The sequence below is a fragment of the Trematomus bernacchii genome, unplaced genomic scaffold (assembly GCF_902827165.1).
Source record: "Trematomus bernacchii unplaced genomic scaffold, fTreBer1.1, whole genome shotgun sequence".
NCBI lineage: Eukaryota > Metazoa > Chordata > Actinopteri > Perciformes > Nototheniidae > Trematomus > Trematomus bernacchii.
In genome coordinates this window covers 2,474,867-2,500,444 of record NW_022988066.1, presented here as the reverse complement: position 1 = coordinate 2,500,444, position 25,578 = coordinate 2,474,867, and the positions used below count along the sequence as shown (strand labels likewise).

The 25,578-nt window shown below is 42.1% G+C and overlaps 1 protein-coding gene across 4 annotated transcripts in view; it reads right to left on the bottom strand.

Moving 5' to 3' along the window:
- crebbpa (CREB binding protein a) overlaps positions 1-25,578 on the bottom strand; it is a 58,094-nt gene that overhangs the window by 29,433 nt on the left and 3,083 nt on the right. For all 4 annotated transcript variants that reach the window (XM_034120425.1, XM_034120427.1, XM_034120428.1 and 1 more), the window contains exon 2: positions 7,072-7,748. In XM_034120425.1, the coding sequence (XP_033976316.1) occupies positions 7,072-7,748 (677 nt within the window). The remainder of the gene's footprint in view (positions 1-7,071; positions 7,749-25,578) is intronic.

The window sequence follows — 25,578 nt, the reverse complement described above, 5'->3', positions numbered from 1 at the left end:
TGGCCCACTGGCCCAGAAGCACTATTTAGACACCCCGGGCCAGCATAACGTACTTTCCACTTGCCCGCTCGGGCCATAAAAAAAGATTGCTTTAAAAAAACAAACAAATAAAAACAGTAAGACATAAAATCACATTGTCCTGTGGTATTGGTATTTTGACAAGCAATTTTGTGAAATTGTTTCGTTTATTAACGCTACAACGTACAGCGTACAGCGTTTCATGAGGCGATTGTCGTTGTTGGGTGAAAAGCAAACAGCTGTTTGCTGCGGAGCGCAGTGCGAGCAGGCTCCTGTGCGGGAGCGCGCTCGTTCACTACAGACTTTCTCGCCACCTAACCATTCGCCAAAATGTTTTTAATACCAGCGGTAACCGGCCAAGCACAGGGCAAAAAACAATCTTCACATAAAAGAAAGTCACCGGAGGAGTTAAAGGAGAGTGACAGGGAGTATGAGAAGAAGAGGGAGAGAAAGTTTCAGCCACGATGGAGTTGGCTTCAATATGATGCCAATATAAACAAGGTATTTTGTCGGCTCTGTACATCAATGCCGACCTATGCTGACAAGTAAGTGAAGAGTAGAAAATATAAAGGTATATTCGCTGTAGGGAAATGTCCCAGCAGTTTAGGATAATGAAGGTTCTAATCTATTACATAGCCATTACATTTCTAACTCCTGATAATGACAGGAAGGCAGAAAGTGTATTGTAAAAATAATAATACTGATAGCAGAAATGTCACCCTCCTTTTTTTCTTTTAACAATGACCACAATTAGGGAGGCTCCGATCGCCCATTTTGGGGCCGATCGCCGGAATCAGTATCGGCCGATACCGATCGCCGATCCGATCGAGTGGGCGGGGCCTATGGGGATCTTCCATTTAAAGTGATGTTTAAAACTCAGTTAATGGGGCTCATTCACTGGCGCTTCCACAAACAACAACCAACATAATTATTACATTCAAATGAAGTACATTATTCAAGTTTACATTAACTTTGGATAATAACACGGGAGAAATGAGCGAAAGCGCTCTCTTTTCCTCTCTTTTCCTCTCTCCCCCTCTCTCTCTCTCTCTCCTGACAGCCTGTCAGTATCGTCTCATGCAGCTCGCTGATCCAGTAATGAGTGACCCGACAGTGAAGAATAAACATATTTATAACTAGTTTAGCTTGTACCAGAGGTAGATAAAATAGCTAAGTGTGTTAGGTCTAACTCTAAGGCGCCGTTTACACAAGGACAAAACTGCTTGTATCTGCATAGTTTCGCGTGCGTATAGCCCTATTATTTACACAAGGCCGATAGAAACTGACCCCACAAACGATAACGGGTCCCAAGGTGGATAGATTTGCAAACGAAACTCTCTGGGGGGTCAAACGAGTCCGTGTAATCACCTCTATACGAATATTTCCTGAAAAAATAATGATAGCCCCACCTCTCCTGCTCACTGCTGGAGCATGGCCAGTAGCCATCTGTAACGATCAACTATCAAAAATAGCTGTGTTAATTAAACGCACAAGGGGTTCTTGAATGAAATAATATTATAAAAGGCAAACCAGAATTATTAACGCCCAATATACTCCTTAAACAAAATAAACAGAGTCAGATTTCATGCATTGATCCATTATATTGACAATTTTCCAGCCAAACAACACAAACAAAATTAAACAGTCCGCTCTGCGATACACCAAAAGTGTCTTTACTGCCTAATCCAGGCCATTATTGTTCATTGCTCCTGCGCCCGTCGGCGGCAAAAAGAGAAATGTTTGTAGGCCTATTCAGGCTATAATCCACACAAAAAAAGGAAACACAGGACCGGCGTGTCCCAGAGGAGCGATCTCACCCGGTGTTTGTAGAGAATATCTCTCTTTCTGAGCCAGTAGCTACTGACCGTCACAGCGGGTGGAGCTGCAGGATTTCTGCTTCACACACGTTGCATTCCGCTAGGCCTGTCGCGATAATCGATAAATTGACTTATCGTACGATAAATAAAAATGGACTCGATAACTTTTCTGAGCTCGATAAATTGACGTTTACATAAGGATGTGACCAGCATTTTAGCCAGGTGCGCTGTGGCTGCCGGCCACGCACGCTGTGAGGGGCGGGGCTGACACACAGCCGGGTCAGGAGTCAGACACTCCGCATGCACATGCATCAGTGTGTAGCATCCAAATTAATAATATAGCGACAAGCGGGAGACAACGTGTGACTTACTCGCGGGCAGGGATGGGTACCGAGCCCCGGTATTAAACGGGCCCCGGGGCTGAATTATTAAAGACCGTGGTACCGTTAAGCTCCGACGTTATCGGTCTTTTTATCGGTACTGGAGACATGTAAAAAATATGTCATGTGTATTATTGCTACACAAACATTATATTGCAGTTTTAGTTTCGCCAACTCCGTTTCAAACATGCAAAAAGACTGCAAAATGCGTAATTTTTAGTATTTTCGATCTTTCCAATCCAGACGAGAGATCTCTCTCCCCCGCCTGCTTGCGAGGGGGCGGGGCAGTTTACACACACGCAGCTGCTACATGCAGCAACACACACACACACACGGAGGAGACGGCGGAGAGAACGCGCTCCGAGGTGTGGTTAAACTTTACCCGTCTCGCTCGTTGCCTAAAGTGCAATAAGAGTTTAGCATGTCAGGGCGGTAACACGAGCAATTTGTCTAAACATTTAGCAAAAGTGCACCACATTCAGACGGAGAATTGCACCGTTTTCGACTGTCTTTCTAGTAGCTCTGTAGCCCCATCCACGAGTAACGTTTCCACGTCAGGTATATTATGTATGCTAGCAGCAACACACGGAGCTAACTCAATGATACAAACATGGGCTAATGATTAGAGGGAACTGAGTTATTTATTTTGTTAAAGTTTCAGCCATTCTGTTTGCAGTTCTGTCATCAGATTATTTAATACCATTTGTTAAAAAAGGTAGCGACAAAAGCAGGCAATACCACAAATCTTAAACTACACCTAAAACATAACCACCCCATTCCGTTTTCCCAGCTGGTAGCAAACACGGCAGCTGGAGATGGAGAGCCCCCACCTTCCCGACAGTTTACAATCAAAGATGCATTTGCCCGACAATGCAAACATGTTGGTGTTCCTTGCTCGAAAACGTTGAAATACAGATTTGGATATGGCCTGTTGAGGCATCTGGGTCTTTGTATGGACAGTGGACTGTACACTTGACTGTTGTTTTCAGGTTTTTTTTTTTGCTTGTGAGACAATGTGTGCTCATATTTATATTAGGGCTGTCAGTTGATTAAAATATTTAATCGCGATTAATCGCATGATTGTCCATAGTTAATCGCACATTTTTTTATCTGTTCTAAATGTACCTTAGCGGGATATTTTTCAAGTTTTTAATACTCTTATCAACATATGAGTGGACAAATATGCTTTATATGTTTGTTTATTATCATTTGAACAATGACAAATATTCTCATGAATATTAAACACAACAACCTCTGAACATTACAAATATTCGCCTCAATTCAACCTGGAACCTCTCTCATACAATAATACTGTGTGTGTGTGTGTGTGTGTGTGTGTGTGTGTGTGTGTGTGTGTGTGTGTGTGTGTGTGTGTGTGTGTGTGTGAATGAATGTGGAGACACTGTGATGGATCGTTGGAGCTATGTGCAGCTCAAGGCATATATGCTCGAACGGGAGCTGCCTGGACGCTGCAATCATGTAGCGCGTACTATCCGTGCTGAGTGTGCTGACTTTTCGTACAATGTCCCACTGTCTGGCTACCTGCATAAAGTCAAGTGCTCGGCGCAGTTGTCGGCGAAATGTCATTGAAACAGCTCCTTATATCTGTTAGCGCAGCTAGCTAGCACCAGATGCTAACAACACGTAAGGTGTGCCTCGCTCGCGCGAGTCGCGCCACACATACACTCCCTCCCGGTCCTCCCGATGGCCAGTCCGGGCCTGCCGGTGAGCGTGGAAGTGTGGTCTGCCACAAGCGGGCGGCAGGAGCGGGGCTGTCAGCATCAGCTTGTAGATGGTATTTTAAACTCGATGCGCTCTGAAACTACGGCGGCCGAGGACAAAAAATACACATGCGTTAATCGCGTTAAAATAATTAGTGGCGTTAATTTTTTTTTTGCGTTAACGCATTATTAACGCGTTAACTTGACAGCCCTAATTTATATATATATATAAATATATATATAGATATAGATATATAGATAGATAGATAGATAGAGCTCTGTTTTCCAGCCTGAGTCTATTTAATTAATTGTTTTGGTTGAGTATGATTTAATGAATTTATTATAATTTAATTAATTTGTTTTATTTATTATACATCATTTATATATTTGAATATTATTTCACATTTCATTTGCAATGTTGAATGTTCAATAAAAAGTTATGTTTGAAAGGATGTACTTGAATTATTATTATATATTATCATTATGTCAGTGGTCTAAAATGGTCTTACAACAGTGCCGACAATATTATCGTTTATCGCAATAATTTCCAGGAAAATGTATTGTCCAACAAAATTAATTATCGTGACAGGCCTACATACCGCTATTTTATTTTATTTTTCGGACACCTTAAAATACTGCCAGACTGGTGAAGCCATTTTGGCGAGCTTGTTTTCCCGCGCACAGAGAAAAGTGTCTTGTATTTTACGTCATAATTTTACGTCATGCGATCGGCATTTTTTTTAATCGATCGATGGCAGATCGATCGGAGCATCCATAACCACAATATAATAATTTTAATAAACCAAATATGAACAATTGAGGGAAATTAGGAAGAAGTACAAGTAGTAATGTATAGTTAAATTACTATTGCAACAAATGTGTTAATTTTCTTCATTATTAGAGTCGATGTTTTGGACTTGTGCTCTTGGGCCAGTGGTTAAAATGGTGGGGCCAGTGATAATGAAAATCTACTGGCCCGGAGGGGGTAGGCACCCTTAATGTCTACCCCTGTTAATGGTTTCATACTTGGAGTACGTTTATCCACACTGCCCACACTCAGCAAGAACCATGACAGCATAGATTAAGATGTGAGGCACCAGAGGGGGAATACAATCTGTGTGAGAGCCACGCTGCACACACTGATGAACTTGCTGCCGCGCTCTCGTCTACAGAGCTGCAGGGGGACCAGACCAGACTGTGCCATGCCAGGCCAGGCTGTATCCCCTCAGGCTGTTGACACCGCTCCAACAGACCAGATAAAAAAACACCCAACTGAGTCGACCAGACACTGGCAGCCTTTCAACACAGCTGAGCAGGCGGACACACACAGTTGCACACACACACACACACGCACGCCCCCTCGGCTCCTCTCTTCCCATTCAGCCCCCTGCTCTCTGACACACTCCACACATCGGCAGGCGGGACAGTTGCCAACTATCATCTCAGTGCGCTGCTGCCAGGCCAGACGATTCAGCTGAGCCGCCCTCCCTCCTTCTTCCTCATTGCACTCGCCCTCTGTCATTCTAACTGATTAAGTGCTTTACAATACGCCTTTCCCTACATGACTGACAGGGCAAGCTGCCATCCAATGAGCCAGAGAAAGCAAGGGGCGTTCTCGTGCATATACAATAACAAAAGGAGCGCTGGGCGGGAAGGAGTGACAGCGGCCGCTAACCAACACAAATGCCCAGAAAGAGATTTACAACCTACGATTAAAGCACAATGGGGGAAGCCACACACAAAGACTTGGTCTGGTGGCTTTCATCTCTAGAGCTGCTGGTGACCACACACACACACACACACACACACACACACACACACACACACACACACACACACACACACACACACACACACACACACACACACACACACACACACACACACCACACACACACACACACACACACACACACACACACACACACACACACACACACACACACACACACACACACACACACACACACACACACACACACACACACACACACACACACACACACACACACACACACACACACATACACACACACACACACACACACACACACACACACACACACCACACAGCACACACACACACACACACACACACACACACACACACACACACACACACACACACACACACACACACACACACACACACACACACACACACTCTTGCGGTTAGAGCATGTGTACATACTCTTTTTGAGAATGACTCAATACACACATTCACTATCTCTCAAAGTCTCTTCACAGCTTGTGTGTTGTGGTTACGCTCAGCATCAGTGTCTTGGCTCTGACATGCAGACAGTGAAATAGATGGCTTCCTATTGATTTCCTGTGTAACCACACTGGTGGCAGGCTTAGGTATGAGCAGCCAGAGACACTATGACCTCTCTCTCTCTCTCTCTCTCTCTCTCTCTCTCTCACACACATTATTTAGAGTCCCAAGACTAATATAGTGAGTGAGAAGCCGACAGCAGTGTCAATATTCACTGCTCGCCAAACAAGAGAGTAGAGCTGCCAAGTGTGGAGTGTACATTTCATTTCTGAACAATCACAGCACGTAAAATGAGCGGAGAGGGATAGCAGACTGTGCAGATGAATTGACAGAGCGACCAGCAGAGTGTGCAGAAACAGATGCACACACCACACATGCCAGAAAAAGAGCAATTTGAAGTGTGGGCCGAGTCATTTGAGACAAAGCGTGAGTGGTGTTATGGCCAGTTATGGAGCATCTCCACTCTCGTTAACCATCTCCACTCTCATTAAGCAGCCAATTAAGAGCTACATTACGTTGAGTACTAGCAATTATCTCATACTCACAAATGCATTAAAAGTGTGAACCACTGTATGCAGGCGGTACCACTCTTCAATATTAGAACTGAGGTTGCTTGGTAGATTGTTGACGATTTGGCATGACCCTAGATTTGACAGTTTGCCTTAAGACTAGAGCTGTCAAAGGCAGAGCAACAAGCCCTTTTGTCCAAATGTGGTGACACCATGACTGATCACAGGAAGCACACAGCGTTCTACATCCTGTTCAGAGTTAGCAGTGACCGGGACCAGAGAACACATCCTTTAGCCAGAGCAAATTGTAGAGGTTGTTTTTGACAAAGGTATGTAAAAGGGTATACGACTCACCTTGTTCATGTTGGCCGCCTGTTGGGCTGCACTGAGGGTGGGGTGCGACCCCATCGGCTGTGCTCCCTGGGTGAGTGTTTCTGCCAACGCACTTCCAGCTCCTCCTGGTCCTGGAGCCGCTCCCTGCATTTTCTGCACCTGGTACTGCATGCCTGCTACCCCTGCCCCCCGTCCTCTCCCAGCGTCAGGCACGAGACCCCCATTCATCACCTGCCCAGGTTGGGACTGCCCTCCCTGGGCCATGAGCCCGGCGTGACCCTGGTTATTGTTGATCATGGCCTGGTTGAAGCCCATTGTTGCAGGACTATTGTTGTTATTCTGTCCTCCTACTCCTGTTGGGGTTCCTGCCTTTTGGGCCTGGGGAGAGGGGTGGTTGTTGGGGGAACCCTGTCCAATGGGGCTCTTTCTCATTGGTGTCCCCAGCTGAGGACCCAAACCGCCTGTTTGAGGGCTAGCTGAATTCAGCCCTGCGGCCCCGATACTGCTTCCTGCTCGAAGGAGCTCTGAGAGCTGCTTGTGCTTGGCGGCTGCGTCCGGTACACCAGAAGCTCCACCGGGGCCAGGTGCTGCTCCAACATTTGAAGGCATCCCGCCCATCAGGCCCAGATCTCCTCCATTAGGGATCAACTCATCGGGAAGGTCATTCTCCAAATCATCCCAGGATAGTGACCCCAGATCTATGAGAGAAGAAAGAGATACGTTTAGTTTGATCAGATCATATTATTAAGTGCTACACTGGAATACTTTGTAAATGAGTCAGGAACATTCACTCTTTTGAGCAACACCATATTTGTGTTCCTTCAAATAATCCTGCACAAGCATAACATATCTGTACCTTCTTCATGTGTTCACTGGCAGCTCAACCCACAATTTAACACACATGATCTTAAGCTCTATAACTCGCTGTGGGCCTCTTTAACGTCGGAGGCAACATCAGGCTAGCCTTAAACATTGCTTTCCTGACATTATTAATCCAAAAAGACATTGATACAAATGAACTGAATAGTTTTTTGTTGATTCTATCCAAAACCAGACAAGCCCATTGTCACAAATAACCAATTAAATATATTGTTCAGCAATGGATCCGCTATAAGTATCTGTGTATTCCTAAACTACTCTTCAGCTGACACTACTCCTCAGTCCAAATGGTCAGGAACATTTCTGGTTATCGGATAGAGAGCCAACCAGATCACTGGAACTGCACTGTGGCCTCGTCCTTGCAGCACAAGACACAGCAACAAGATGCTGCTGGATAATAAGTGCATACTGACTGACAAACATAGTGTGACAAGAGAGAGCGGCATTCAGGGTTCCTGCTGGGTGGAAGAGGAACATTAGTGTCACACCATTCAAAGGTGTGGGCATAATGCTCAGAGCCTGGGGAAGCCATGCTTTGTTTGAGATTAAGCAACTAAGACAGCGAGAAAAATGGTGTGTGTGTGTGTGTGTGTGTGTGTGTGTGTGTGTGTGTGTGTGTGTGTGTATTAGGGCTGTCGGGAAAACAATTTTTGACTAAACAATTAAATTGATATGGGCTTGTCTAGTTGGGGGTAGGCACTGTTTGCGTTTGGTGTGAGAGTATATTAGTCAACAGACCACATACTGTCCCTATGTCAGGGCTCGACATTATAAATGGCCCGCTAGCCCGGAAGCACTATTTAGACACCCCGGGCCAGCATTACGTACTTTCCACTTGCCCGCTCGGGCCACAAAAAATATTGCTTTAAAAAAAAGAATGGTCCTGTGGTATTGGTATTTTGACAAGCAATTTTGTGAAATTGTTTCGTTTATTAACGCTACAACATAGCGTTTCGTGAGGCGGTTGTCGTTGTTGGGTGAAAAGCAAACAGCTGTTTGCTGCGGAGCGCAGTGCGAGCAGGCTCCCGTGCGGGAGCGCGCTCCTTCACTACAGACTTTCTCGCCACCTAACCATTCGCCAAAATGTTTTTAATACCAGCGGTAACCGGCCAAGCACAGGGCAAAAAACAATCTTCAAATAAAAGAAAGTCACCGGAGGAGTTAAAGGAGAGTGACAGGGAGTATGAGAAGAAGAGGGAGAGAAAGTTTCAGCCACACTGGCTTGATCGATGGAGTTGGCTTCAATATGATACCAATATAAACAAGGTCTTTTGTCGGCTCTGTACATCAATGCCGACCTATGCTGACAAGCAGGGACGTGCAGACATTTTGGGGGGCGGGAGCTCAAGTGAGAAAAAGGGCACTTCCCACAATCATTTATAAAAAAATGTTTTAAAACAAAAAGTTAAATATAGTTGCACATCTCTGACTTACTGACCAATTTATATACCCTCACACTCAGCAGAATTCTACAAAATAATCAGCTAACACAGAGACAATGGTCTTCTTTAGTATTCACAATGCACAAGAGCAGACAACAAACTAGTACAATTAATAGTTATTAAATGAGCAGCCAACAATCAAAATTATGAAGTTACTGTTTAAGGACATTACAGGCAAAAAGATCGTTTTTTCATGTAGCCTACTTGTTATTTTGGTCTATTTTGCTTCCATGTTTTCTTTCACTCTAATGGAAATAAAACTTCCAAAAAACACATAAATGGTGTTCGTTTTACTACCATGTCTGAATTCATCTATAGATTTAAAGCTAATCTGCATTTAAACATTACATTTCAGGGGAAAATACTGACTTGATGTAAGTAACTATCTGGGGAAGTTGTGAGGTTTTTTGTTTGTTTTTTGTTTTATCCTTTTCACCTGCAATGCCTTGGTAACTGCATGCATTTTAATTAAGCCGAGTTAACGCCTAATTTGCATATCAATGTGGCGATTATGATGACGTTATTAGATACACATTTTACTGTATTCACTTTAAGTGTCTCCCCTTAAGTACATTAGCCTGTATGCCCATGATACATTGCCTTAGCTAAACCTTGAGCTAACTTATCCATTAGCTAGTAGCCTACCTTAGTTAACTATTTGTTTTTGTCTTTTAGCTAATTAGCTGTAAACTCGAGGCACTGGCAGTTTAGTTATTTGTTCATCACCACTCACCTTCAAAATAAGCCAAGAAAAGCCGGCATAACATGGGACAGTAAAGTGGGAGGTGCTGCTACCTGTCTGTCTGAAGGGACTGCCGATGTCCGCACCGCTGTGCGCGAGACGTGGAGGGAGGGAGGGAGGGAGGGAGGGTAGAGAGAGCATCGGAACTTCACAGTCTAATCTCCTGACCTGATATTTTAATTTTGTATTCAATCAATATATTTTTGGAAAGGGAAACTGTGCGCAAACAACAGTAGATATATATTCATTTATTAAACAAATTAAAAAGGGGGAAAAAAGGGCACTTTCTCTGGAGGAAGAAAAAGGGCAGGGGCCTGCTGACAAGTAAGTGAAGAGTAGAAAATATAAAGGTATATTCGCTATAGGGAAATGTCCCAGAAGTTTAGGATAATGAAGGTTCTAATCTATTACATAGCCATTATATTTCTAACTCCTAATGACAGGAAGGCAGAAAGCGCATTATACAAATAATAATACTCATAATAATGATAATAGCAGACATTTTTTAACAATGACCACAATATAATTATTTTAATAAACCAAATATGAACAATTGAGGAAAATGAGGAAGAACTGATGATTCAAATGTTGTAGTACAAGTAGTGATGTAGTTTGTGCATCAATTACTATTGCAACAAAAGTGTTAATTTTCTAACTTATTAGTCGATTTTTTTGGACGAATGCTCTTGGGCCAGTGGTTACAATGGTGGGGCCAGTGATAATAAAATTCCACTGGCCCTCAAGTTACCCTTAATGTCTACCCCTGTATGTAAATAGAGAATAAGTGTGCACCCACATGCAGAATGTTTGTTTTGATATGCTGTTGTAAATACTCCTGTTGTCTGCTGTGTTCAGACTCAAGTCTTGTTTGTGATGCCAAAGTGTCCTTTTTTGAACAGAAGACCGTTGCTAGAAGCTGCAGAAGTATTAGTTTGTTTTTGAGGACGGAACAATTTCACAAACAGATATAGGGAGGTTAGACCTATACAATTGATTTATTATGGTTTATAATTTAATGTCAAGACAAAGAAGAAAAAGATGGCTGAACTGTTCAGTGTCAATTAGTGTTAATTTCGTTGACTAAAACTATGACGAAATATGTTCGTCAACGACCTTTTTTTCAATGACTAAAATGAGACTATGACGAGAAGGCACCGACGGCAGTAAACAATAACTGTAACGAAATCAACATGCATTATCGTTGACGAAAAGTGACGAGACGAAAATGTAGTTTACTAAATAAAAACTGCCAAAATCTCTCTTTACTTTTGTTGACGAAAAATGAGGAGACGAAATATTATCAAAGATAACGTTACATCTCTGATAGTCAGTTTTTCTCCCAGCAGTTCCATTTCCGGTGCTGCGGCTGGGCAGCAGCTGTGTGTCTGTGCTGCGCGCGGCCGCACATTTGAATTACACCGGGCCAGCGGCACACTGTGAACTGTCAGGAAGACTCGGGTCCAACTCATTATTTAACAGAAAATAAAATGGCAACAACAGGGCTTGGGAGCAGTGGTTGCGTTATCCGAATACCCCCCCCCCCCCCCCGTCAGCGCGAGTGAGTGACGAGTTGTGTACAGACTCAAGGGTAATAATGGATTATGACGGAAATGTTACGATCCTGTCCGTCAAAATGACTGACAACGAAAAAGTCTAACGCCACCACTAGGGATGGGTATCGTTTGAAATGTATCGATTCTGATTCCGGTTCTGCTTATCGATTCCCCGTTTCGATTCCAAAATTGTAAAAGAACGAGGTCAAACGTTTAGATAACAAAAATATCTTTATTCTTTTAAGCTTTAACTTTTTACAAATAAAAAATATACATGCAATACAAATGTATTGCACAATAGCTGTGCCTTATTTTAACTGAGCTATGCCTGTGGCAAGCTATTAACAGGCATTACACTGTGCCTTGTCTTTTTCTTTTTTAGTGTAGTGGAGCCTCACTTTAGAGCGTTTACCACGATCCATCTTTGGTGTTATGAAGTGACTGAGCTCGTGAACTGTCTACGGGAGGGCGGGGGGAGCCTCGCTGCGGGGCAACTGTTGACCTCTGTCGCCTGTCAGCGCAACTTACATGATGCCGTTTTAAAAAATGGGGGGCGGTGCCGGCCGTTCTGTGATTCTCCAGAACACACAGATGGCCAGTCCCCGTATTCCACACCACAAACCTGACCAGGGGCCTCATTTATAAAGGGATATACGCTCAAAAAATGGCGTACGCCAGTTTCTACGCAATGTTTGCGATTTATAAAATACTAACTTGACGGGAAAATGTGCTGTCCTCCACGCAAACTCTAACCCATGCGTACGCACTAAGCACACAAGCGGGAGAGACGAGAAACTGCGACACCGTTGGCAGAAGGAAGAATGGAGAGAAATATGTGGAAATAATACCATAAATAAAATGTTACCTCTCATTTATCAAATATGAAGAATTCATTTTCAAACATTGATTAAAGCCAATCTTAAAATGATTAAACAAACGCCTGTTTGAGACTCCTCAGTGCACACTGCATAACTTGGATAAATAAATAAATACGGATATGCTATTTAAAACCACCTTGAATATGTTGTGTTAATGTTATGAAATGTTTTCTCATAAATGATGCGGTAAGCAGGAGGACAGAATTACGTCTAAACTGACGCCGTTTTGCATTTCTATAGGTTGTAGATACGAGCATGGTTTTATATACCATCACGTTTAATCGTGTTTTATGCCGTTTGCCAAGACTTGATAAGTCGCTCGTAAAACACAGGAGGTATGGAAACTAAGAACACCATATGTGGTAAATTGTACAGCTAATATAACACAACACATTAGTTGTATTTCGTTTAACTGGTGGATTATGGATATATAGTTGCTGATCGACAGCTGGAACACAAACCACCAAATACAACAAAAATAATTCAGATCCAGTCGTCATGACTCCACTCCGGAGGGATTCCCCGATCATTTCTTACAGTTTCTCATCAAGGGGGTGTCTCCTGTCCCCGGGACAAACACACTGCCTGAGGAAGGTTATGTGTATATTTTTTGTCATTAACTTTTTTCGGACCACTTATTTATTTATTTTGGTGACGATCCGACCTCCATGCTGCTACTCTGGTTCAAACTGCATCCACCAAACATTATGATTTATCTCGACCTCCCCACAATAACCAAAATCTGACACGGTGTGAGATGTCTTTTTTAGCTGTTCTATCGTAATTTCCTGCGATCTTCTTCATGCAGTCAGTCAAAATGAATGAATGAATGGGCGTTTCTTTGACTATGTATAGGCAAATATGGGCGTTACGAAGTCGATTGTGATTTATCAAGGGAAACAGGCGTAGGGAGTGCCGTACGCACTTCCCTCGCCGGTACGCAATGTTTTGTGAATCGGAAAATGGCGGAAAATGTATGTACCTATTTTTGTGCTTTGTACTACGTAAGCAACCTTCCTACGTCAATCCTACGCAAGGCGTTATAAATGAGGCCCCAGATACTCTCTGCAAAGCTGCATTCTTAATCATTCAACCTGTGTTTCTCATCAAATAAGGACAAGATATAATCTTATTGTGAAATAAGTTTAACTAAAATGACTAAAAATTAGTGGTTATGGCTAGACTAGTTAGTTTGGCTGAAATGTTCTGTATAATCTGATGACTAAAAAGGACTCAACAGTTTTCATTGACAAAAAGTAGACAATAATTCATGAGTTTTCTTTGACTAAAATGCTCGGACTTTTAGTCGACTAAATCTTGACTAAAATAGTTAGTTTTCTTTGACTAAAATAAGACTAAAATGCTCAGACTTTTAGTCGACTAAAACTTGACTAAATAAAAACAGGATGAAGGTGACTAAATATGACTAAAACGGAAATTCAACACAGGACTAAGACTAAAACTAAATCAAAAATTTGCTGCAAAACTCACAACATTTCTGGAGCCTTGTAGACCCAGAAAACTATAAGAACATCACCAAGCAGCACTGAAAATGTCTGCTTTATTTGGCTCTACATACCTTTGTGAAGCAGCTTTTTCTGACATGAATATCATGATATCTAAATACAGAACAAGACTGACTGATGAACATTTAAATGACTCCATTAGAGTGAACCTAAGAGCGTAGTGGGTACACTCCAGCATACACCTCTACGGTGGACTCCATGCATGCAGTGCCAGTCCTCTCACTAACTGTAAAAAAAGAGTGAATGCACTTATTTTACACATGTGCCATAAGAAGCTTGTAAGGTGGTGATTAAGGTGATGTATTTACTACGTGGCCCATAATAAGAAGTGAAAACGTTTTCTTTTTTTTCTTGGACATTTATGTGAATCTTCAATGATGTACTTACTATGTGGGCCATAATAATATGGGAGAAATTGTTGTTTTCTTGGACCTTGATGTGAAGTAAAGATTTTTGATAAGCTTTGAGTATTGCAATTCCACACGTACAAAAGTAGCTTAATACAACTGATGAGTCCTGTGACGCTGACAATTGATTGGCCCGACCAAGTAAGGAGGCAGAGGCAGAACGTCCTGATACAACCCGGTGTGGGCATTTATTAATCATGGGCACATGATTAACAGTCGTATTTAACAGCATCAATCATCCATATGACTGTCTCCAGCACTATCCCCTTCTCAATGAGCCTAACACGCCACCTTTTATAGGCCCAACAATTGGACTATACCATCAAAAGGGGTGGTATGTGCAAAGATGGTTAGCTCAGATAATGAAACCAGTTAAAGAAAACTAAATATTACTTGAAAATAACAAACAACCATTAATTCAATTATACCTAATTAATGTATGAAAGAAAAAATATTACAAACAAACAACATCAATGTACATGATATAAAACCACCCCTGCCTCCATCCTGCTCAATAACCCCACCCGGAACGATAAAACAGGGTTCGCCGTTTCCCCGGGGACTCTTTACGGTGACGGACCCTGGGACCGGAGACGGGAGAACAGGTGGAGGTGAGTGTTATGATGTTAACTACTACAGGGATGATATGACAAATATATAACAGAAATGTATATTGCTTAGTCTAAACAGCTTATAAATTACTAGAAACGCTAATCACACTTTGTTCACCCATAGGTTGTGCCAATCCAGCCCCCCGACGTCAAGGATTAATATGTTCTCATAATGATGTAAACCATTCAATAAAACGGGTTTGAACGCCACACAAGCTCTTGTCATCTTTCGTACATCAAATGCTTCCTGTGCAATGTTTTACCGTGGAACGTATTAATATACTTCGCCAATAGTGAAGCTATATAATACGTAACGGAGACCGAGATCTACGGCCCAGAGATCACCTCCGTTACAAGTCCTATGTGAATAAATGTAAGCGATGTGATGCAAGTAGCTCTTGGCCACTTTCATTTTTTCAAAGTAGCTCTCAGGTGAAGAAAGGTTGGAGACCCCTGATCTAGGCCTACAGCGGTTGGGTCTCTCTTGCAATACAATGCCAAAGAAAACAACTGGAAACTTTCAAATAGTAATGTATTGTATTGTATTTATGCACTTGCAGGACAAAAACAGGGAATAACCACCAGGTTTTTTTGCACGTTGAACTTTTTTACATAAGCTGATACATAGTTATTGAGAGAACTTATATTATTTCTCTCGTTCATTTGAGCGAGGTTGCCAACGGATATTACTCTCTGGATGAAAATAAAATACGTATGTGCACATTTTCAATTACTTTGTAACGGTACGTGATTCAGTTAGTCAAAATAAAATAATTCTCGCTATGAGATAAAGCTGTTAAACCCTGACTGGGAGTTGAACAATCTGTTGCCGTGTTTTGGCCTCTGTTAAGCCTTCAGACAAATATATCAATTATACCTGAAGCAACACACCCACATAATCAAGCTCAGTGTTTCCGCCAGGGGGGCGTCTTGCCGTCATTTGACGGCCTTATTCCGCTCAGAACGCCCTGAACTCGAGCCGAGGGCGTCCAAAAAAAAAGAAGAGTTTTTATCGCTTGAAATTACAAAAAGGAAAAAGGACAAGGACATCCCTCTGTTGGAGGGGCAAAGGAGCCTGGTGGGATTCTTTTCGGAGTATTGAAGATCGTTTCCCCGACATCGGCCTCTTTTCAGCTTTGCGTATCTTGGACCCACGGTGCCTGCCACAGGACAACACGGAAGCTACCTTTGATTTTCCAAAGCTAGTAGTGAATAGATTTGTTAATCTTTGACAAAGTTATCATTTAAAAGAACACATTATTCTTTGAAGAAAAACTGCAAAATGAGCCAAGAGAAAAGGCAATTATCAGCAACCATCGCTCACAGAGATCGCAATTGACTAATCCAGCGTATGCAGTGTTTCCCCTAGGTTTACTGCCCCCCGAGCAGCATCCTCTGGAGCAGAGAGAGGAGCTGTGGATTATTGTTATTGTACAGTAACAAAGTATTTGTACATTAAAAAGTAATAAAGTACAGTTACACTGTACTGTATTACTTTTATTCAAACTGTATTCCCTTCTTATCATGTAGCCTACACTTCTTCCTTTCATTGATATTTGATACATTTAAATCACCTGACTACAACATATAACATACCTGCTGCAACCCTGTGCTGCTTCTCTCTGCCTCATCCTCTATTGCTGGAGGCAGCTCCACCTCATCTGATCTCTGATATGAAAGCAATCGTGTTATTATCATATTGAGCTATTGGTGTGAGTCTAACATTAAACAAGCAGTCTGCTTGTCATACATTGCTGACCATACATTTTAAGAGGCAATTTGTTGAGTCACTGCCACTAAATGCCGGTAGCATCAAGCTAGCAAATCCTGCATTAGCCTCACATCAACAGGTGTAGACAGAACATCCAATTATCCTGAGCTAATTTACTGAATAAACCAACTCACATCTCCTGTCTTTTTTTTCACCCAACTCATTAGACTATTCTTCTGCTGGCGTTTCATTGTTGTTTTCTGTCAAATTCAATACTGTAGTTCAAAACCGCTGTACCTGCTCACACTGTGAGCTATTTTTAGAATGCGCACGCTACGTTCGTTGTCGCGCGCGTCCACCTGGGCAGGCTGTGTGTGTCCTTCTCCTCCGTGACGATAACGGCTTGAGGTTAACAAATAAACGAATTTGAAACTGGGGGACACACAAACGGGCAGACAGCAGTGCTCGTGGCAATAATGCAGATTTGTTTGACTTTTTTACACTTTGTTGTTCTCCTCCTTTCCTCCGCTCTTGTCTGTGTGTGTGCGTGCGTGCGTGCGTGCGTGCGGGGGAGCCCCGCCCTTCAGAAACAGAGCGGAGGGAGAATGTGAATACGCAAAGCAGTGGACACTGAAACATGCACATACATTGGATAAATAACTTAGGCGTTTAGTTTATTTTATAAAAGAGCACATGTTCAGCGCCCCGCCAAGACAATGGTAGGGGAAACACTGGTATGTTATTTGCTTAAGAAGAACTGTCCTAATGCTACAGGGTGGGAGAGGACAGAACTAACAACTAGTGAGACAGTCCCCCCATCATATGCCATCTGTTGGATGTCTTCATTGAGATTCAGTCAGAATCAAGGCTTTAATGAAGGAACTTGGCCTACGTACATCCAAGTAAACACAGCCTTCCCGATCTGCCACGCTAGGCCTCTGTCAAGCAGGTGCTCCATGTGGAGGAAGCTTGTTTAGGGCTGAAGGGACCATCCATCTTTCCCTCCCTGACTCCCCTCAGCCCTCCTCCCTGAGCAGCAGACACATGGATGCTCTCAGATCGGCAGCATTCACTTCAGCCACATGTGCTCAGGCATGGCCCGGCATTCAATTCTCAATGGGGACATACACACTGTGTGGGACCTTGCCCCCAGGCTCCTTGGCTGGGAACCAAAAATGCAAGCAATGTTTTGGTTAGGTAGCAACACATGTAGTCAGGGGGGAGCCCCAACCATGGAGGGAGGGGGGCGCTGGAAGGACTACTGCTCTTCACTTTCTACAAACTCTCTGTTTTCACTTTCCTCGCTATCATTTGTTTTTCATTACCCCATTACTGTTTTTTGCTCATTCTTAACCTGTTAAGCCCCGAGCCTGTTTTCCAGGTCTCAGGCTCGAAAATGACATTCTCACAACAAATTACCATAACTTCACTTCTAAAAGGGGTAAATTAATCATCTTTTTTCTCAAAGCAATGATAAACCTGTGAGTTGGATGTAGAAGAGTCAGAATCAATATAGATTTTTTTTATTAAGTAAATTCAGATTGAACATAGTAATAAAATGTAATTATTGTGTCTGTCCAAAGAAAGAAAACATTACTTATAGTGAAAACTACCCTTGAATGATGGGATAGTAGACTAAAAGCTTTAGGAATCCAAACTATAACATATAATAAGTACCCTGTATCAAGATTGATGCAAAACAAGTGACATTTGACCTTTTTAGAGAGATTTAGCAACAAAAAAAACACTTCTGGGGTCATTTGGGTGGATTTGACCTATCTCTGGCCCCCCTTGGTCGATTTTGATGATTGACATCTCTTTTTAACCGCTAGAGCCAATGGAATCGAGGGGAAGTTCCACATACACACACGTTACCAAATAAGAAGTGAGAGTCAGAATACCCAAAACAGGAAGCTGTCATACACTCTGGAAGCTATCATTAGCAGCTAATATGAAAACTCAGTTTTTACATAAAAATTGAATTATGGATTATCAATAATTTTTTCAAAGTGACAGACACATTGGATTAACCTATGGATTAACCTTCAGCCGCATTTTTCTCGTTTTAATGCCATTGAACACAACTTTTGATCAGAACAGCAGCAAAAGGTTTTGCTTCCCCTGTCGCGAGTTCTGATCACTCAGTGATGATACTTATATTTCTAGAATCTGTGGAATCTCAGCTTGCTAGCAAAGCTTGTTTGTGCAGATCCGATAAGTATATCGATCGATTTATACCTCGAGTTCTGTGCTAAACGCATTAGCATTTTTTCGCTCAGGGCTCATTTAGACGCTTCTTGTGAGACTTGTGTTTTGTTTCGGTAAGAATTGTTCATATCGTCAGTTAGCTTAGTTTCTTCCCGTTAAGTGAGTATGACACATTCATAGTTTATTAAATTTGAAGAAGCCCTGAGACACAGTTTCGTGAAAAAAAAGCCCGTTAAGGCGGGGGGCTATGGGGCTTAACAGGTTAACTGGCTGATTGCCACACTGCTCCCTCAACTTGAATAATCCCTCTTTCTTTTTTTATTTGTACCTTTTGCTTCTGTCTGGGAATGGATGGCTATAATTACCCACAAAGCAGCCCCGGAAAGGGTCCAGACCAGGGATTTATGTCATCTTGCCGAAAAGCCGTAAAGTGTATGTGAGTGTAATCTACTCTCCGTTTTTCCAACAATACTTTAAGGGTCTTTGGAGAGGGTAATCACATCTGATGAAATACTGTTATGGATTTTTAGAGAACCATGAAACTGACTTTACATATGACTGTTGATTCCAATGTGTCAATGGTACTATCATAAAAGTTATAGAACTTCAGATTTTAGACAAATCAGGCTTCAGTGAGTCATTAAGGACTCGCATTGCTGGACATCGGGAACATTGCATACTAGGGATGCTCCGATCGCCAATTTTGGGGCCGATCGCCGGAATCAGTATCGGCCGATACCGATCGCCGATCCGATCGAGTGGGCGGGGCCTAAATGGAAGATTTAAACATCACTTTAAATCTTCCATTTAAAGTGATGTTTAAAACTCAGTTAATGGGGCTCATTCACTGGAGCTTCCACAAACAACAATCAACTTAATTATTACATTCAAATTATGTACATTATTCAAGTTTACATTCACTTTGGATAATAACACCGGAGAAATGAGCGGAAGCGCTCTCTTTTCCTCTCCCCCTCCTGACAGCCCGTCAGTATCTCATGCAGCTCACTGATCCAGTAATGAGTGACCCGACAGTGAAGAATAAATATATTTATAACTAGTTTAGCTTGTTCCAGAATTAGATAAAATAGCTAAGTGTGTTAGTTCTAACTCTTGTGTGTTTCGCTCCGCTCACTGGTCCGTCACAGCGGGCGGAGCTGCAGGATTTCTGCTTCACACACATTGCATACCGCTATTTTACTGTCTTTTTCGGACACCTTCAAATAATGCCAGACCGATGAAGCCATTTTGGCGAGCTTGTTTTGCCGCGCACAGAGAAAAGTGTCATGTATTTTACGTCATGCGATCGGCTCTCGCGATCGGCATGTTTAGAGAGCACCGATCGATCGGTAGAGAGTGAGTATCGGCCGATCTCGATCGGAGCATCCCTATTGCATACATGAAGTTACGTGGAGCTATACAGGCGGGCAGTCAACTCTTCTTACCCTGTGACACACACTAGAGATGAAGTTGAAGCCCAATATAAACAAGACATAACTGCTCTTCCTTCCAGGTAATGACTCTACCGCCCATTACCTTTCTATTAGCATCAGCACCTCTGTTGTTTCCCCAACTCACAGTGGAAGGAATCCGGGTTTTTCCAATGGAGGACCAATTGTCCTTCCTTGCTAACGTTGTTGCTAAAATAACTGCTCCTGCAGTTATACACTCTCTACAAGATCAGGAGGATATGTCTCCTACTGACCCAGAAGACAACAGAGGTTCTGGTCCAGGCTCTTGTCATCTCACACTTTGATTACTTCAACTCCCTAATGGCTGGTCTACATGCAAGTGCCATCTGACCTCTGCAGCTAATTCAGAATGCAGCAGCTCGACTGGTCTTCAACCTACCAAAGTTCTCCTGAACTACACAACTCCACTTCAAGACACTGGTACTCCAAAATGGTAGAAATAGCTCCCCGTTGATATCAGGACAGCAAAAAGTCTTAATTTCTTCTGAAGCAAAATGTAAAAACCAACCTGTTTTACTTGTACCTTGCCCCTTAAATTCAACATGATAACAAAATACACTAGCACTTTAGCCCATTTGAAAATAAAGCACCAGCCCGGCCCCTTACAATGGTTTGTCTTATTGGAAGCAAATACGTCTGCATTTTTCTTGTTGTTCTGAAGCTCTGTCCAGCCCAAAGCAGCTGGACAGAGCTGTGCTTTAGAGCCAAATGACACTTTATGATATATAAATGAATAAACTATATTTGAACAGCAAGCTTTTAATAATTTTAAATGTTTCCAAAAACAAAAGTCTTCTATGTTGTTTATTTTATCGTTTTATTATACTGAGGGAAAGCAAGCCTTCATACACCATTAATAAAATAATTACCAATTAGCCCATTACCAAAACAAAGAATGCAAAAGAATAATGATACGTCATATATCTTTGACATGAAAGTAGCTGGGTGGTGTTACATTAACATCCATCTCCCACTGCTATTTCTTGGGGGTTTCTGGTTGCCCACAGTCAGAAGCATTAATGGCTACAATAGCGGCTGCGTCACAAGCTCACCGTCTGCCTGCTAGGCTTTAAAAAGGTGCCATTTGAGCTGCGGTAAGTGAACAAGTGTTTGTGGGTGGGTGAGGGTGGGGGGGGTGTTCCACTGACATAGCCATGACTGACACACTTGGCACACTAGTAGCTTTGATCAGCATAAGACAAACACAGAGTAGGAGACTCACCCTACACACACATATCCCAACCACACCAAAGAGGCCCTTTAGCTAAGACCAGGGGTCTCATTTATAAAGGGATATACGCTCAAAAAATGGCGTACGCCAGTTTCTTCGCAATGTTTGCGATTTATAAAATACTAACTTGACGGGAAAATGTGCTGTCCTCCACGCAAACTCTAACCCATGCGTACGCACTAAGCACACAAACGGGAGAGACGAGAAACTGCGACACCGTTGGCAGAAGGTAGAATGGAGAGAAATATGTGGAAATAATACCATAAATAAAATGTTACCTCTCATTTATCAAATATGAAGAATTCATTTTCAAACATTGATTAAAGCCAATCTTAAAATGATTAAACAAACGCCTGTTTGAGACTCCTCAGTGCACACAAAAACATAACTTGGAGAAATAAATAAATACGGATGCTATTTAAAACCACCTCGAATATGTTGTGTTAATGTTATGAAATGTTTTCTCATAAATGATGCGGTAAGCAGGAGGACAGAATTACGTCTAAACTGACGCCGTTTTGCATTTCTATAGGTTGTAGATACGAGCATGGTTTTATATACTATCACGTTTAATCGTGTTTTATGCCGTTTGCCAAGACTTGATAAGTCGCTCGTAAAACACAGGAGGTATGGAAACTAAGAACACCATATGTGGTAAATTGTACAGCTAATATAACACAACCAATTAGTTGTATTTCGTTTAACTGGTGGATTATGGATATATAGTTGCTGATCGACAGCTGGAACACAAACCACCAAATACAACAAAAATAATTCAGATCCAGTCGTCATGACTCCACTCCGGAGGGATTCCCCGATCATTTCTTACAGCTTCTCATCAAGGGGGTGTCTCCTGTCCCCGGTACAAACACACTGCCTGAGGAAGGTTATGTGTATTTTTTTTGTCATTAACTTTTTTCGGACGACTTATTTATTTATTTAGGTGACGATCCGACCTCCATGCTGCTACTCTGGTTCAAACTGCATCCACCAAACAATATGATTTATCTCGACCTCCCCACAATAACCTAAATCTGACACGGTGTGAGATGTCTTTTTTAGCTGTTCCATCGTTATTTCCTGCGATCTTCTTCATGCAGTCAGTCAAAATGAATGAATGAATGGGCGTTTCTTTGACTATGTATAGGCAAATATGGGCGTTACGAGTCGATTGTGATTTATAAAGGGAAACAGGCGTAGGGAGTGCCGTACGCACTTCCCTCGCCGGTACGCAATGTTTTGTGAATCGAAAAATGGCGGAAAATGTATGTACCTATTTTTGTGCTTTGTACTACGTAAGCAACCTTCCTACGTCAATCCTACGCAAGGCGTTATAAATGAGGCCCCAGAGCTTGATTCAAATGTATTCAATACAACAGCTGTGCATATAATAGATTTTAACACCAGCAACAAATATCCCAATTTGGAATAGATCACTAAAATGTCAAAACATTTTAATGAAACCTTTGCTTACTGACAATTAGGGGTGTAACGGTATACGTATCGAAATTATTCGGTATGGGCCCTTCAGTTCGGTACACGTGTGTACCGAAGTGTACCGAACGAATATAACGTTAAACGTAAAAAATTGAGAACGTGAACAACTTTTTGGAAGTAATCTCAGGTGCTGCGTCGCAGCGTTCAGTGTAATTTGCTCACATTGGGTTCAACGCGTCATAGAGTGACAAAGTAATTTCATTGGACGAGAGGCATACTATGAGAGCTGGTCAGAGGGATGCGTTCAAATTTAGTCAATAATTTGAGGAACTGTCGAAATGGCGAACGCAGATAAAGTTGAGCTCGAAAATCCTCCAGCATCATTAAAGTCTCCGGTTTGGGAACATTTTGGTTTCGCAGTTACGTACAAGGATGACGGACAAAGACAGGTGGACCGAATCAAAGCTGTTTGTCGGCATTGTTCAACTAAAATTGGTTACGCGGCTGGCAATACATCACACGGCACACTCATTTGAAAAAGGCATCACCCGAACGTGAATATCACCGGTACCAAAAGAAAAATGACTGAAGTGCAAACCCAACTCCCACTAGCATTTAAGCCTCCAACACTCGCAAAAAGTTCAAACCGAGCCAAAGCTATTACAAACGCCAAATATCTTTATGTTGCCATGTTAGCAAAGCGCTACTTGGCTGTATCTGCTACCTCTGTCCCTAGCGAGAGGGTGTTCTCCACAGCAGGAGACATTGTTAGTGCCAGCGGATCTGCCCTTTCGGCAATCAATGTGGACAAGTTCATTTTTCTTAACAAAAACATGAAAATACAATGACAAGCAAGCACGTCCTAATGTCAAGCTGGCTGCTTAGGTACTAGTGCAGTACAGTACAGTTCAAATACAGATTATTTCAGTTCATCGAAATGCTGCAGCTTAATGTTTGTTTTATTATATTTTGTATTTATTTTAGTGAATATTCACAGTTTAATAATAAATTAAAAACCCAAAACTAATATTTTATGTTTTGTGAGTACTAATACAGTAAAGTTCAAATACAGATTATTTCAGTTCATCGAAATGCTGCACCTTAATGTTTATTTTATTATATTTAGTATTTATTTTAGTGAATACATTATTCACAGTTTAATAATAATTAAAAACCCCAAAAAAATATTTTATGTTTTGTGATCATTTTTTCTGCTGTACCGAAAACGTACCGAACCGTGACCTAAAAACCGAGGTACGTACCGAACCGAAATGTTTGTGAACCGTTACACCCCTACTGCCAATGGTTTTATATTTTCTCGACAGAGAGGCAAGGAGAGCCTAGGGACACCGCAGCGTGACACATGGCCAAATAAAGAGACAGCAGGCACGTGTTTGCTTGCTGCTACAACAATAAAAAGGGAACCTCCCCATACGCACACAAAACATAGTTCATACACACACACACACACACACACACACACACACACACACTGCAAGCATTGACACTTTACTACACATCTTATTGGGCAAACCCTCTCCATAAACATGAGCTACATTAGACCCCAAAATGGAACATGCAACTGAAAACAGACACTACTGCAAGAGGCCAAATGTCAGGGGAGAGGGGAGCTGCTCAACGCTTCAGGCACGACAGTCATTATAGAATAATAGCCAACGCTCTATCCGCAGTAATTTACGGTCAGTCTCAGTTGTTGCCCAGTGATGTCCCATGAGTTCCCTTTGGTCACAATTGTAACTGGCGAAAACTATAAGGGGTGGGCGTAGTGGGTTTAATGATTGAACGCTGCAGACATGTGGTGCCTCTGCCGTGTGTGATGGGTGTTGTAATTCATCGTAGTCGTGTCAGCTGCTTTTGTTAAAAGGCTGTCCAGCTTATTATTTTTATTGCAGCCCAAACAAAATCAAACTCAATGAAGAACATGTGCCTATTTGATAGATGTGATGCAGTCCGTGGATGCCAAGGGGAGAAAAAGTTCCCTCTGGCAAATAAACGTTTGATAATACTGTTGTTACCAATTACATCAGAGAAGAAGAAGAAAAAGTAGTGATGCAGCATCCAGTCAGTTACAGTGGGAATATCTCATAATAGAATATGTATATAATAAGCATTGTATAATATACATATATTTTATCTATATTTATAGCTAATTTACATTTTATAATACAATACAATATACCTAAGCGTGCTGAAAAAGGTCTATGTGTGGTAAACACTGAGAGTTATATACCGTATATTACTAGTTATCTTCTGACCGAGGGATTCTACCCGGCGGTTTTTAGAGACATCAACAAGATGAGGGTTGTTTGGGACTTTGACTGTAGGCTTCCCAGCACCCCTTGCCTCTTCCCTGATATCGGTAACCCATCCGACCCGTCTTAAACAGGGAGGCGGTCTAGTTTACCATGCT